General features: G+C 43.7%; 1 protein-coding gene across 1 annotated transcript in view; it reads left to right on the forward strand.

The window, feature by feature from the left end:
* Positions 1-14609, forward strand: part of LOC139410244 (adenylate cyclase 1a) — a 203578-nt gene that overhangs the window by 137092 nt on the left and 51877 nt on the right. Inside the window, exon 4 of the mRNA XM_071155717.1 lies at positions 2029-2140. Within this exon, the coding sequence (XP_071011818.1) occupies positions 2029-2140 (112 nt within the window). The remainder of the gene's footprint in view (positions 1-2028; positions 2141-14609) is intronic.

The following is a 14609-nucleotide window of genomic DNA, read 5'->3' on the forward strand; positions in this document are numbered from 1 at the left end:
ACTGAATTAGTTACACTCTCACATTATGGCTTCCTGAAGTTAGACTCTCTCACATTATGGCCTACTGAATTAGTTACACTCTCACATTATGGCTTCCTGAAGTTACACTCTCTCACATTATGGCTTACTTAATTAGTTACACTCTCTCACATTATGGCTTACTGAAGTTACACTCTCTCACATTATGGCTTCCTGAAGTTACACTCTCTCACATTATGGCTTCCTGAAGTTACACTCTCTCACATTATGGCTTACTGAATTAGTTACACTCTCACATTATGGCTTCCTGAAGTTACACTCTCACATTTTGGCTTCCTGAAGTTACACTCTCTCACATTATGGCTTACTGAATTAGTTACACTCTCACATTATGGCTTCCTGAAGTTACACTCTCACATTATGGCTTCCTGAAGTTACACTCTCTCACATTATGGCTTACTGAATTAGTTACACTCTCACATTATGGCTTCCTGAAGTTACACTCTCTCACATTATGGCTTACTGAATTAGTTACACTCTCACATTATGGCTTACTGAAGAAGTTACACACTTCCATCTATACATTCACTTTGTGTTAGAGTCAAGGGCTCGTGGTTATATTCACATTGAATTATATCTACACTGAACAAAAATGTAAATGCAACATTTAAAGTGTTGGAAGCATGTTTCATGAGCTGAAATAAAAATATCCCAGAAATTGTCCATACCCACAAAAAGCTTATTTCTCTCAATTTGTGTGCACAAATTTGTTTGCATCCCTGTTAGTGAGCATTTCTTGGCATGCTGACTGAAGGAATGTCCACCGGAGCTGTTTCCAGAAAATGGAATGTAAATTTTTCTACCATAAGCCACCTCCAACGTTGTTTTAGAGAATTTGGCAGTACGTCCAACTGGCCTCACAACCGCAGGCCTTTGCCTTTATGTTGGCGGTGGGGTTATTGTATGGGCAGACATAAGCTACAGACAACAAACACAATAGCATTTTATCTAAGGCAATTTGAATGCACAGAGATACCGTGATGAGATCCTGAAGCCCATTGTCGTGCCATTCTTCCGCCACTATCATCTCATGTTTCAGCATGATAATACACGGCCCCATTCTCAAAGGATCTGTACACAATTCCTGGGAGCTGAAAATGTCCCAGTTCTTCCATAGCCTGCATAATCCCCAGGCATGTCACCCATTGAGCATGTTTGGGATGCTCTGGATTGACGAGTACGACAGCGTGTTCCAGTTCCCGCCAATATCCAAGAACTTTGCACAGCCATTAAAGAGATGTGGGACAGCATTCCACAGGCCACAATCAACAGCCTGATCAACTCTATGCGAATGAGATGTGTCGCCCTGCATGAGGCAAGTGGTGGTCACACCAGATACTGACTGGTTTTCTGATCCAAACCCAACAGATCTGTATTCCCAGTCGTGTGAAATCCATAGATTAGGGCCTAATGAATTCATTTCAATTGACTGATTTCCTTATATGAACTGTAGCTCAGTAAAATCTTTCAAATTGTTGCATGTTGTGTTTATATTTTTGTTCAGTATATAACACCTTGTTGTTCAAACCATCTGTGCTGTGGCAAATTGCTTTTAATACTCTATTCAAACTAAAGCAACACTGCCTTCATCCTAAATGGCACCCTACTCCCTTTATAGTGCACTACTTTTGAACAGACTGTTCTACAAGATACTCTCCTTTACTCACTCGTGCGTGGGTGTCTGTGTGTTGTATGTGTGCGCGTTCGTGCATGTGTGTGATTGCGATGATTTGGTTTTTATCCCTTTGATAAACTGGGATAAGCTGACAAACACATCTTCTTCTTAGCTCAGTACATTCATATTCATCAACAAAGTAATGTTGACCGTGTCTGACTCAAATAAGCTCAACTGTGCTACAAGAAAATAATGTTATTTGTGACTGAAAAGGGCCCTTTCACACGATTAGACCTTTTTATATGGTCATTGTTAGAAACAGTATAATAATGTCTATCTTTCTTTCTTTCCCCCCTCCCCTCCCTCCCCTCCAGTATTTTGTTTGCAGACATCGTGGGGTTTACCAGTCTGGCGTCTCAGTGTACTGCCCAGGAACTGGTCAAACTGCTCAACGAACTCTTCGGGAAGTTTGACGAGCTGGCCACAGTGAGTCCCTCCATCCTATTGGTCCCCTAACCTCAGTGTGTGTGTGTGTGTGTGTGTGTGTGTGTGTGTGTGTGTGTGTGTGTGTGTGTGTGTGTGTCCACGTCCATGCATGTCTGAGGACGTCGGGAGATGATGTGGAAATGTGCCACTAGGGGCAACAGTGAGCACTGATGCCTTAAACTAGGTTTTGGCCTTTGATTCCAAAGGTTGCAAGTTTGAATCCAGCGATATAAAGTTGTTTTTTTATAATTTTGTTTTAAGCCTATCCCAAACTTGAACCCTTACCTTAACCATTCGGAGTTAATGCCTAAACTTAAGATTTTGGAGTTATTGTCTGAACTTAACCCTAACCTTACACACTTTGAACAACTGCGAAATTTGACATTTGAGAAACATGGATGAACGTCTAATTCTGACATGAGACTGTGAGAGCTGGTAGGTGTGGCTGGTAGGAAGGAGGTAGAGGCTGTTATCTGTGGCACATGCATTATTAATATGATTACAGTAGTCTGGCAGTAGAAAGATTATCATGCTTCTAATTTGCTTTACCAGGCCACAGCTCTAGACAGGCTTACTGAGCTTCACACTACAGCTACACATACATTAGAGCATATATCTACCCTGTCTCTCTCTCTCTCTTTCACGCTCTCTCTCTCTCTCTCTCTGTGTGTCTTTCTCTCACACTGAGCTACACCCCACAGCTACAGTATCAGATATCCTGTTTATTTAAAATGTTACTGTGACTCATAGCATGTGTGTGTTTGCAAGAGGAAAATTATGCCGCACTGTACGAAATACAATATGTAAATCCACTCAAAGATGGATGCACATGCGCAAGCATGCCTCCTTCATTTCCTCCACCTCATTTTCTCTTTCCTTCCTATGTCTCTAGAAATCTATTTTACTCGACATTTTTCCATATCTCACGCTCCAATTCTGTTCTTTCGGATGATCCCTCTATCTCTCTCGCTCTAATTCTCTCTGCTCCTTGACCTTCTCCTCCCCTCCCTTCTTCCATCCCTCTCTCACTCATCCACTCTGTCCCTCAGGCCTTGTATCATTCTGCCGATCGATACATTCCTTGACATAATAAGGTAGGAAAGTAAATTGAAGATCCATCTCTCTTGTTCTTTCAGTCATTTTCTCTCTCTTTTCCTTTTATTTAGTTCTCTCTGTCTCTGGCAGGTATCCACCACAAGCAAATCTTATTTTATGTCTTAAAGCACGAGGAGAGCAAAGCTTATTTTATGTCTTAAAGCACGAGGAGAGCAAAGCTTATTTTATGTCTTAAAGCACGAGGAGAGCAAAGCTTATTTTATGTCTTAAAGCACGAGGAGAGCAAAGCTTATTTTATGTCTTCCTGTCTCTATGCTACCACACTTTATGAGCATATCTCTTGAAAATACTAACGCATGCACGCACGCTACACATGCATGTCATACACACACACACACACACACACACACACACACACACACACACACACACACACACACACACACACACACACACACACACACACACACACACACACACACACCCCCATGGCTATGTCACATGATTAGCATTATCCCCTCTTGAGTCTGAAACGGTGTCTCAGCTATCAGCTTAACTTGGAGAGAGAGATGGGGGTGAGAGAGAGAGTGAAAGAATATAAAGGGAGAGAGAGAGAGGGAGAGAGGGAGGGAGGGAGACAGAGAGAGAGATGGAAGAGAGAGAAATAATATAGAGGGAGAGAGAGACAGAGTGAGAGAAGGGAGAGAACAAGATTGAGATATACAGAGAGAGGGAGCGGGAGAGAAAGAGAAAGAGAGGGAAGAAGAAGAGAGATAAAGAGGTAGAGTATATTTCTAAGTAAGTTTCTATCTAGCGTTGAGACTGTCAGGTTGATATTTTTGCTGGGCTCCTTTAAAGAATGAAGGATGGAGGATGAAAGGAATGCAGAGATTTAAACAGAGGATAAAATACACGGAGAGAATGAATTAAGAGATTAAGAGGGAGGTCACTCTGTGTAATGCTTTACATCCACATAACATTTCCTACACATTAGTTTAGTACCAAATGGCACCCTATTCTATTGATAGTGGCGCTAGGTAGCCTAGAGCGTTGGGCCAGCCTAGAGCGTTGGGCCAGCCTAGAGCGTTGGGCCAGCCTAGAGCGTTGGGCCAGTAACCGAAAGGTACAAATCTGTCATTCTGTCCCTGAGCAGTTAATCCACTGTTCCCCGGACACCGAAGATGTGGATGTCAATAATGGCATCCACCCCCACCTCTCTGATATAGGGGGGTTGGGTTAAATGCGGAAGACGCATTTCAGTTGAATGCATTAAGTTGTACAACTGACTAGGTCTTTCCCTTACTGTTGACCAGGGCTCTAAGGGAGATAGAGAGTAGTGATCAAAAGTAGTGCACTATATGTTAAGTTCATGTTTTAAGAATCCCTATATTTCTGTTATTCCGGTGCTATCACTTTGTTATTAGTACTCCTGTGCAGTAGTCTCACTGTTGGTGGACCTGGCCTGAGCGCTATGACAACCATATATTGTGGAAATACGGTTTGATAAATGTTGTGTAACTGGAACCTAGTTGTTGTGTCATTTTAAGTTAACACTACAGTATATAGGGAATAGGGGGTCATTTGGGATGCAGATATGAGACATACAGTTGAAGTCGGAAGTTGGAGTCATTCAAAATAATTTTTCTAACACTCCACAAATGTCTTGTTAGGACAAAAGTCAGTTAGGACATCTACTTTGTGTATGACACAAGTAATTTTTCCAACAATTGTTTACAGATAGATTATTTCACTTATAATTCACTGTATCACAATTCCAGTGGGTCAGAAGTTTACATACACTAAGTTGACTGCCTTTAAACAGCTTGGGAAATTCCAGAAAATGATGTCATGGCTTTAGAAGCTTCTGATAGGCTAATTGACATAATTTGGAGGTGTACCTGTGGATGTATTTCAAGGCCTACCTTCAAACTCAGTGCCTCTTTGCTTGACATCATGGGAAAATCAAAAGAAATCAGCCAAGACCTCAAAAAAACAATTGTAGACCTCCACAAGTCTGATTCATCCTTGGGAGCAATTTCCAAACGCCTGAAGGTACCACATTCATCTGTTCAAACAATAGTATGCAAGTATAAACACCATGGGATCACGCAGCCGTCATACCACTCAGGAAGGAGACATGTTCTGTCTCCTAGAGATTAACGTACTTTGGTGTGAAAAGTGCAAATCAATCCCAGAACAACAGCAAAGGACCCTGTGAAGATGCTGGAGGAAACAGGTACAAAAGTATCTATGTCCACAGTAAAACGAGTCCTATATCGACATAACCTGAAAGGCCGCTGAGCAAGGAAGAAGCCACTGCTCCAAAACCGCCATAAAAAAGCCAGACTACTGTTTGCAACTGCACATGGGGACAAAGATCGTACTTTTCTGGTCTGTTGAAACAAAAATATAACTTTTTGGCCATAATAACCATCGTTATGCTTGGAGGAAAAAGATGGAGGCTTGCAAGCCGAAGAACACCATCCCAACCGTGAAGCATGGGGGTGGCAGCATCATGTTGTGGGGTGTTTGCTGCAGGAGGGACTGGTGCACTTCACAAAATAGATGACCTCATGAGGTTGGAAAATCATGTGGATATATTGATGCAACATCTCAAGACATCAGTCAGGAAGTTAAAGCTTGGTCGCAAATGGGTCTTCCAAATGGACAATGATCCCAAGCATACTTCCAAAGTTGTGGTAAAATGGCTGAAGGACAGCAAAGTCAAGGTATTGGAGTGGCCATCACAAAGCCCTGGCCTCAATCCCATAGAAAATTTGTGGGCAGAACTGAAAAAGCATGTGCGAGCAAGGAGGCCTACAAACCTGACTCAGTTACACCAGCTCTGTCAGGGAGGAATGGGCCAAAATCCACCCAATTTACTGTGTGAAGCTTGTGGAAGGCTACCTGAAACGTTTGACCCAAGTTAAACAATTTAAAGGCAATGCTACCAAATACGAACTGAGTATATGTAAACATCCCCACTGGGAATGTGATGAAAGAAATAACAGCTGAAATAAATCCTTCTCTCTACTATTTTACATTTTACATTCTTAAAATAAAGTGGTGATCCTTACTGACCTAAGACAGGATTGTGAAAAACTGAGATTAAATGTATTTGGCTAAGGTGTATGTAAACATCCGACTTCAACTGTATATGGGTGACAGTAGTGCCCTACATGATAGATGTGGAGGACATAACTGCAGTGCAATATGAGTCTTTCTGTCTATGAATCAGTTATGGATTTTGATATAAGAAAGTCAACATAGAAAAAATTCAATGAGGGTTTTTGTGTGTGAGCATGTGTGTGTCCGAGTGTGCGTGCATGTGTGTGTGCATGTGCATGTGTGTACGCATGTGTGTGTGTGTGTATGTGCATGTGCTCAAATGTGTGCGTGTGTGTGTGTGTTTGTGCATGTATGTGCGCATGTGTGTATGTGTGTGCGCATGTGCTGTGTGTGTTTTGTGTAGTTGCAGCTGTGGCCTAATTGAGATTTATACCCTGTTGTGTTTGGCCAACAGGCAAGGGGAAATTCACTGCTCCAACCGGGTCTGTCACAGCAGCTAAGCCTGTCTGACTTCTTTACGTGACACACACACACACACACACACACACACACACACACACACACACACACACACACACACACGCATGCACACATGCACTCTGCCTTGCTCTAGGATAATGATCCAGGTTGTGATTTCTCATATCCTTCCTCCCACGCCAGAATTCTGGGAGCAGAAAACCGGAGCTCCCCGTCTCCTCTCATCTCATCTCCGCCTCTCACTGCACTTGCCATGCATCTCTCCCCTGTGTGTGAGCTTGTGTGTTTGTGTGTGTGTGTGTGAAGGTTGGTGCCTTCAGCCTAATTATTGTATGTCTACCCTTACGTGTCTCTGATGTGCTGATGTGTGATTTGGTGCTAACTGGAAATAACAGTGTTTTCTGGTTAGGTTTTTGTGTACCTGTGTACCTGTGTGTGTACGGTTCTGTCTGTGGTTGTGTATGTGCGTCAACAGTAGGTGTGTGTTTTAGTGTGTGTTCTTGTGAATGTGTACGTGCATCTGCATGTGTCTGTGTGTGTCTTTATATCTCTGTCTGTGTGTGTATTTGTGTGTGTGTGTTGTTGATGCTGGTGAATTTGTGCTCTGTGACAAATAGCTAATCTCTGTGGGAATGTGTGGGAGGGATTCTACTTCAAGAGCATGTCGGAGCTATTAGAGTTAGCCTGAAACACGCACGCACACACACACACGCACACACACACACACACACACGCACACACACACACACACACACACACACACACACACACACACACACACACACACACACACACACACACACACACTGAATATCTCTGATATTCTACATTCTCATATTGAGTCCTACTCATTATTTCCAGACACAGTAGAAACGATTGGGTCTCATTCAATCAAATCCTGTAACCTGATTTCGTAGTCGTCATAACCCTGGCTACAAGAATGTACATTCATATAGCTGTCTGGGTTCAGGTTTTGACAGGCAAAAAGGTTTCTTCGCCATTCGGACAGTTCTTGAGTCATATTACGTAGTTTTTCTTTTTCTATGATTGCGGATAATCTGTACAAATATGTTTTTCCTGTTGTCTTTCCTGCCTTGTTAGAGCAGCCAAATACTGCACACAAGTTGACCTACAGTATTGTGATGAATCTTTGTATTTGTCTTTTTCAGGCTGCACAGCTGAACGCTCAATGCTGGAAACACTCAGCTACTCGGTTTGTTGCTTTTGACAAAAAAACGTACTGTTTTTTGCATGAATTCCACAATGCGGTTAGCTTTCAACGTCTAGGACCGTTATTTGTTGTCCCCGAAATCCCGCTTAACAGACAGTTTGAAGCCTACTTGACAGAGACGCTAACCTTTGCTAGCTAAGCTAAGCTGCTAGCCATCATCTAAGGATTTTCCGAATCTTGGAACGCCTCTTCCCATGCAGGCCTCCCCATTCAGAGGAAGAGGCCAACGCTTCCTGCCATGACCGACCCAGCAGACTCAGACCAGTTCCACAACACTGTCTCCCTGCAAGGAGCCACCATTGGACAACACGAGGAGTTACTGCAATGTCTTATGTAGAGACTCAATACCCTTGCAGAACACCATGACCAGGCGTTTCCCCACTGGGCAGCAGGTCACACACGTAATCTCCCAGCCTACCCCACTGGCAGAGCTGGGCATCCCCACTCAGCCCCTCTCCATTCCCATGGATGTTAGAGTGCTGGACGGACGCTCTATAGGCCAGGTCACTCACAATACCACTCAAATCAACATACGAGTGCCAGGGAACCACAGCGAGAAAATCCAATTTGTACTGATTAAGTCTCCTCAGGTTCTGGTGGTATTGGGATTCTATTGGCTCCAGCGACACAATCCCATCATTGACTGGACTGCTGGTGACATTATGGGTTGGAGCCCGTTCTTCCACGCCCATTGTCTGAAGTCAGCGCATCCTGCCCCAGGATGTTTTCCTGTGGGCTCGGAAGTTACCCCGGACCTCTCTGCCATTTCCGCGGAGTACCAAGAACTCTGGGATGTGTTCAGTAAGGCCCAAGCCACTTCGCTTCCGCCGCACCGACCCTATGACTGCGGGATTGACCTTCTCCCAGGCACCACTCCGTCCCAGGGACGACTGTATTCTTTGTCGGGTCCGGAGACCAAGGCTATGGAAACCTACATTGAGGACAGTCTAGCTGCAGGGTTCATCCATACTTCTACCTCCGGTGCAGGGTTCTTCTTTGTGGAGAAGGAAGACAAAACCCTGCATCCGAGCATTTACTACCGGGGCCTCAGCGACATCACGGTGACGAACCGCTACCCGCTACCCTCAACTCCTCTGCCTTCGAGTCGCTCCAGGGGGCCACCGTGTTCTCCAAGCTGGACCTACAGAACGCCTATCACCTGGTGCGGATACAGGAAGGGGATGAGTGGAAGACTGTCTTCAACACGGCCAGCGGTCACTATGAGTATCTGGTCATAACATTTTGCCTTACCAATGCCCCAGCTGTGTTCCAGGCTTTTGTTAATGATGATCTCCGCAACTTGTTGAACCGGTTCATCTTCGTCTACCTCGATGACTTCCTCGTCTTCTCCCCCTTCACCCAAGAACACATGCTCCACGTCCGACAGGTTCTCCAACGCCTCCTGGAGAACCAGCTTTTTGTAAAAGCGGAGAAGTGCGAATTCCATCACTCCACCATCCCCTTCCTGGGTTACATCATCGCTGCAGGGAGTGTAAAGATGGATCCCGGGAAGGTGAGAGTGGTGGTGGATTGGCCCCATCGTACATCCAGGGTGCAGCTGCAATGTTTCCTGAGATTCGCAAACTTTTAGATAACCGGATGTTTGTGCCTGACGCTGTCCGCTCCTCAGTTCTGGAGTGGGCCCACTCCTCCAGGCTTGCCTGCCACCAGGGATCCCATTGGACCATTGGCCCTGACGCTGTCCGCTCCTCAGTTCTGGAGTGGGCCCACTCCTCCAGGCTTGCCTGCCACCAGGGATCCCATTGGACCATTGGCCTACCATGGTCCCGGACGTCTCCACGTCTGTGGCTGCCTGCAAGGTCTGTGCGCAGAACAAGACTCCTCAGCAAGCTCCGGCTGGTCTTCTTCAACAACTGCCTGTCCCTCACCATCCCTGGTCTCACATATCCCTGGATTTCATTACGGGTCTTCCCCCGTCTGATGGCAACACCGCCATCCTGACAGTAGCGAACGTCCTTGGTTGCTATGATAGCCAATTAACTTTAGCTAGCTAAGTAACCCTAGTCAACGTAAGACCGTAACGTTAGCTAACGTGTATGGCCAGTTCATGCAGCACAATATGTCATACATTTTTACACAAAACATAACTAGTTAGTTAATGTTAGTCACATTAAGTTTAAAACCACCACATTTTGGGAAACTGCCATACTAATCACTTTCATTTGCATTGCACAGACTAAGCTACGGGGTAGCCATATTTCAGACAGGACAAACACTGCAGTTAGCTACGCTACATTTCTTAAGAACAACCAACACCCCAGCACAAACCACAGCCACAAAAACAAATTGTTTTGTTAAGAAACAGTAAGTTAGCTACTGTTAAAGATGAGGCAGGACATTTTATTTGTACTTTTTATGAGCAAGGCCTTATTTCTATTACAGCATTGACAGACTGTCAATGTAACATTGATAGGTTTAGACTGCTACATGAAACTAGAATTTCCCTATACCCATCATGAGTTTGCTACAACCTTGAATATGAATGAAAGTTTACAACATCGAGAGAAATTAGAGTAATCAAGGTGACTGACAGTGACACATTTAATACTGCCTTGCACACTCTTGCCTGCATCTAGCTGATCTAGGTTGTAATCATTAGTCCAACAGTTGCAAATGAGAATTTCTATTGGACAAATTCAGATATGTTTAACTCCATTTCGTTCTGTTTGCTTCCGTTTAAGAATTTTTCAACAGAATTGGTGGAATGAATAGACCCCTGATCACACGCAAACACGGCCAAAATTTCGCCACTGTAGGATAGGAAACATTGTCACCACCGATAAATCTACGAAAATCAATCATTTCAAAAAGCATTTTTCTACAGCTGGCCATGCCTTCCACCTGGCTACCCCTACCCTGGCCAAAATCTCAGCACCCACTGCAGCAACTTGCCCAAGCCCCCCCACCCCCACCCCCACGCTTCTCCTTCACCCAAATCCAGACAGCTGATGTTCTGAAAGAGATGCAAAATCTGGATCCCTACAAATCAGCTGGGCTAGACAATCTGGACCATATCTTTCTAAAATGATCCGCAGAAATGTTTGCCATCCCTATTACTAGCCTATTCAACCTCTTTTTCGTATCGTCTGAGATCCCCAAAGGGGGAGACACTCTAGACCCAAACTGTTACAGACCTATGTCCATCCTGCCCTGCCTTTATAACATTTTTGACAGCCAAGTTAACAAACAGATCACCGACCATTTCGAATCCCACCGTACCTTCTCCACTATGCAATCTGGTTTCCAAGCTGGTCATGGGTGCACCTCAGCCACGCTCAATGTCCTAAACAATATCATAACCGCCATAGATAAAAGACAGTACTGTGTAGCCGTCTTCATCGACCTGGCTTTCGACTCTGTCAATAACCGCATTCTTATCGGCAGACTCAATAGCCTTGGCTTCTCAAATGACTGCCTCGCCTGGTTCACCAACTACTTCTCAGATAGAGTTCAGTATGTCAAATCGGAGGGCCTGTTGTCCAGACCTCTGGCAGTCTCTATGAACCCCACAGGGTTCAATTCTCGGGCCAACTCTTTTCTCTGCTTCTATCAATGATGTCGCTCTTGCTGTTGGTGATTCTCTGATCCACCTCTACGCAGACAACGCCATTCTGTAAACATCTGGCCCTTCTTTGGACACTGTGCTAACAAACATCCAAACGAGCTTCAATGCCATACAACACTCCTTCCAACCGCTTTTAAATGGTAGTTAAACTAAGTGCATGCTCTTCAACCGATAGCTGCCCTCACCTTCCTGCCCGACTAGCATCACTACTCTGTACGGTTCTGACTTAGAATATGTGGACAACTACAAATACCTAGGTGTCTGGTTAGACTGTAAACTCTCCTTCCAGACTCACATTAAGAATCTCCAATACAAAATTAAATCTTGAATCGGCTTCCTATTCGCAACAAAGCATCCTTTGCTCATGCTGCCAAACATACCCCCGTAAAATTGACTATCCTACCAATCCTTGACTTCGCTGATGTCATTTACAAAATAGCCTCCAACACTCTACTCAGCAAATTGGATGTAATCTATCACAGTGCCATCCGTTTTGTCACCAAAGCCACATATACTACCCACCACTGCGACCTGTATGCTCTCGTTGGCTGGCCCTCACTTCATATTTGTCGACAAATCCACTGGCTCCAGGTCACCTATAAGTCTTTGCTAGGTAAAGCCCTGCCTTATCTCAGCTCACTGGTCACCATAGCAGCACCCACCCGTAGCATGCTCTCCAGCAGTATATTTCACTGGTCATCCCCAAAGCCAACTCCTCCTTTGGCTGCCTTTCCTTCCAGTTCTCTACTGCCAATGACTGGAACGAATTGCAATAATCACAGAAGCTGGAGTCTTATGTCTCCCTCACTAACTTTAAGCATCAGCTGTCAGAGCATTGCACCTGTACATAGTCCATCTGTATATAGCCCACCAAACTACCTCATTCCCATATTGTTATTTCTTTTTTGCTCCTTTGCACCCCAGTATCTCTACTTGCACATTCACCTTCTGCACATCTATCACTCCAGTGTTTAATTGCTAAATTGTCATTATTTCGCCCCTATGGCCTATTTATTGCCTTACCTCCTTAATCTTACTACATTTGCACACACTGTATATAGACCTTTCTATTGTGTTATTGACTGTATGTTTGTCTATGTGTAACTCTGTGTTGTTTGTGTCGCACTGCTTTGCTTTAATTTGACCAGGTCGCAGTTGTAAATGAGAACTTGTTCTCAGCTGGCCTACCTGGTTAAATAAAGGTGACATAAAAAATAAACAAATCTTGGCCAGGTCGCAGTTGTAAATGGGAACTTGTTCTCAAATGGCCTACCTGGTTAAATAAAGGTGAAATTTAAAATGATCTCCCCTCCTCTCACCTTTTTCCTTCGATTCTGGACTTCAGTGCACAATACAACATGTGGCCTGTCCCCTTATTAATGTCATAGTCAACATAGCTACTACAACTAACACGTTAGTAAACCCGCTACAATCACGCAGTACAGTGTACAGCAAGCGGTTTAGCAGTTACACTGGCAGGCCCTGGTGGCAATACATTAATAAAACCTTTCCTTGACTTGGAAGAGTTCCAGTGTTGGGTAGCCATAGTCAGCTAGCTAATGTAGCATCCCTCTCTGTTTGAACTGGGTGTTTGAGTAAGCTAAACTAGCTAGCTGCATATGCTAACTAAGTGAAAGTGTTTTTTTTTTATATATACCCACGAAATATAGCTAGCGTGGTCTCTCCCTCTTGCTTCTCATTAATTTTGGAATAAATTAATTAATTAAAAACTGTTCAACTATTGTCTTTCTCTTTCTTTGAGTCGACTGCTGAATGCACCAAGGTGTCTATTTAAACTACTAGCACACAGCTCAGTCACCCATGCATACTCTACAAGACATGTCACCAGAGGTCTCTTAATCCCCAAGTCAAGAACAGACTATAGGAGGCACAAAGTACTACATAGAGCCATGACTACATGGAACTCTATTCCACATCAGGTAACTGATGCAAGCAGTAGCATCAGATTTAAAAAACAGATAAACATACACCTTATGGAACAGCGGGGACTGTGAAGAGATACACACAGAGGAACACACAGGAACAGACACACTCTAACACATGTACTGATCATTGTAATATTGTTGTATTGCAGTATTATACATTTTGTATTGTAGATTTGTGATGGTGTAATAATGTTATATGATTTATTGTTATTTTGCTTTATGTGTGATTTAAGTGCCTAAGTGTGTTTGGAATCCTGCCTTGGCAGCAACTAATGGGGATCCTTAATAAATACAAATACAAACTACTCACCACATAGTGCTAGGTAGCTGTAACTTATGCTTTTAGCACTAGATTCATTTTCTGATACTTTGATTGTGTGGACAACATGTCAGTTCATGCTGCAAGAGCTCTGATATGTTCCTCCTTAAGTTGTCATAATTACTGTGTAAGTCTATAGAAGGGGGTGAGAATCATTAGCCTCCAAGGTTTTGTATTGAAGTCAATGTACACAGGAGGACAGAAGCTAGCTGTCCTCCTGCTACACCATGGTGCTAACCTACAGAGTGCTGCTGAGGCAAATGTAGACCTTCATTGCAAAACAGTGTGTTTTAATCAATTATTTAGGGACATGTGAATATATATTTAGTATAATTGTATCTAAAAATTATAACTTTTTTAACGTTTCACAATTTTTATTTTATGAAATTCACTGAGGTGGATGGTCCTCCCCTTCCTCCTCTGAGGAGCCTCCACTGATGTTGAACCACATATAGTAAATGGTTCAACCAGAAACGCACATGTAATCAGAACCTCCATTGTGCATGCCTACCATACTGACAGCATTGCTGTTTAAAACCCCTGTCAAATAAATTCCAGCTCCGGCATAAACTCCATCTTCTGTCGTCTTGACATTTATAATCCAAATGTGTGCTGACTGATTAACACGGTGCCAATTTACTTTTCAGTGAGTTCACAGAAAATCTGAACTCTCCATCCACATGTAAAATGTAGTCAGGGCGCTCCACAGACTGAACCAGGTTAAAACAACAACATCAGAATTATTACTTACTTACACGACTTGCTGTGTGCCAGATGGTCTCATA

The sequence above is a fragment of the Oncorhynchus clarkii genome, chromosome 5 (assembly GCF_045791955.1).
Source record: "Oncorhynchus clarkii lewisi isolate Uvic-CL-2024 chromosome 5, UVic_Ocla_1.0, whole genome shotgun sequence".
Taxonomy (NCBI): Eukaryota; Metazoa; Chordata; class Actinopteri; order Salmoniformes; family Salmonidae; genus Oncorhynchus; species Oncorhynchus clarkii.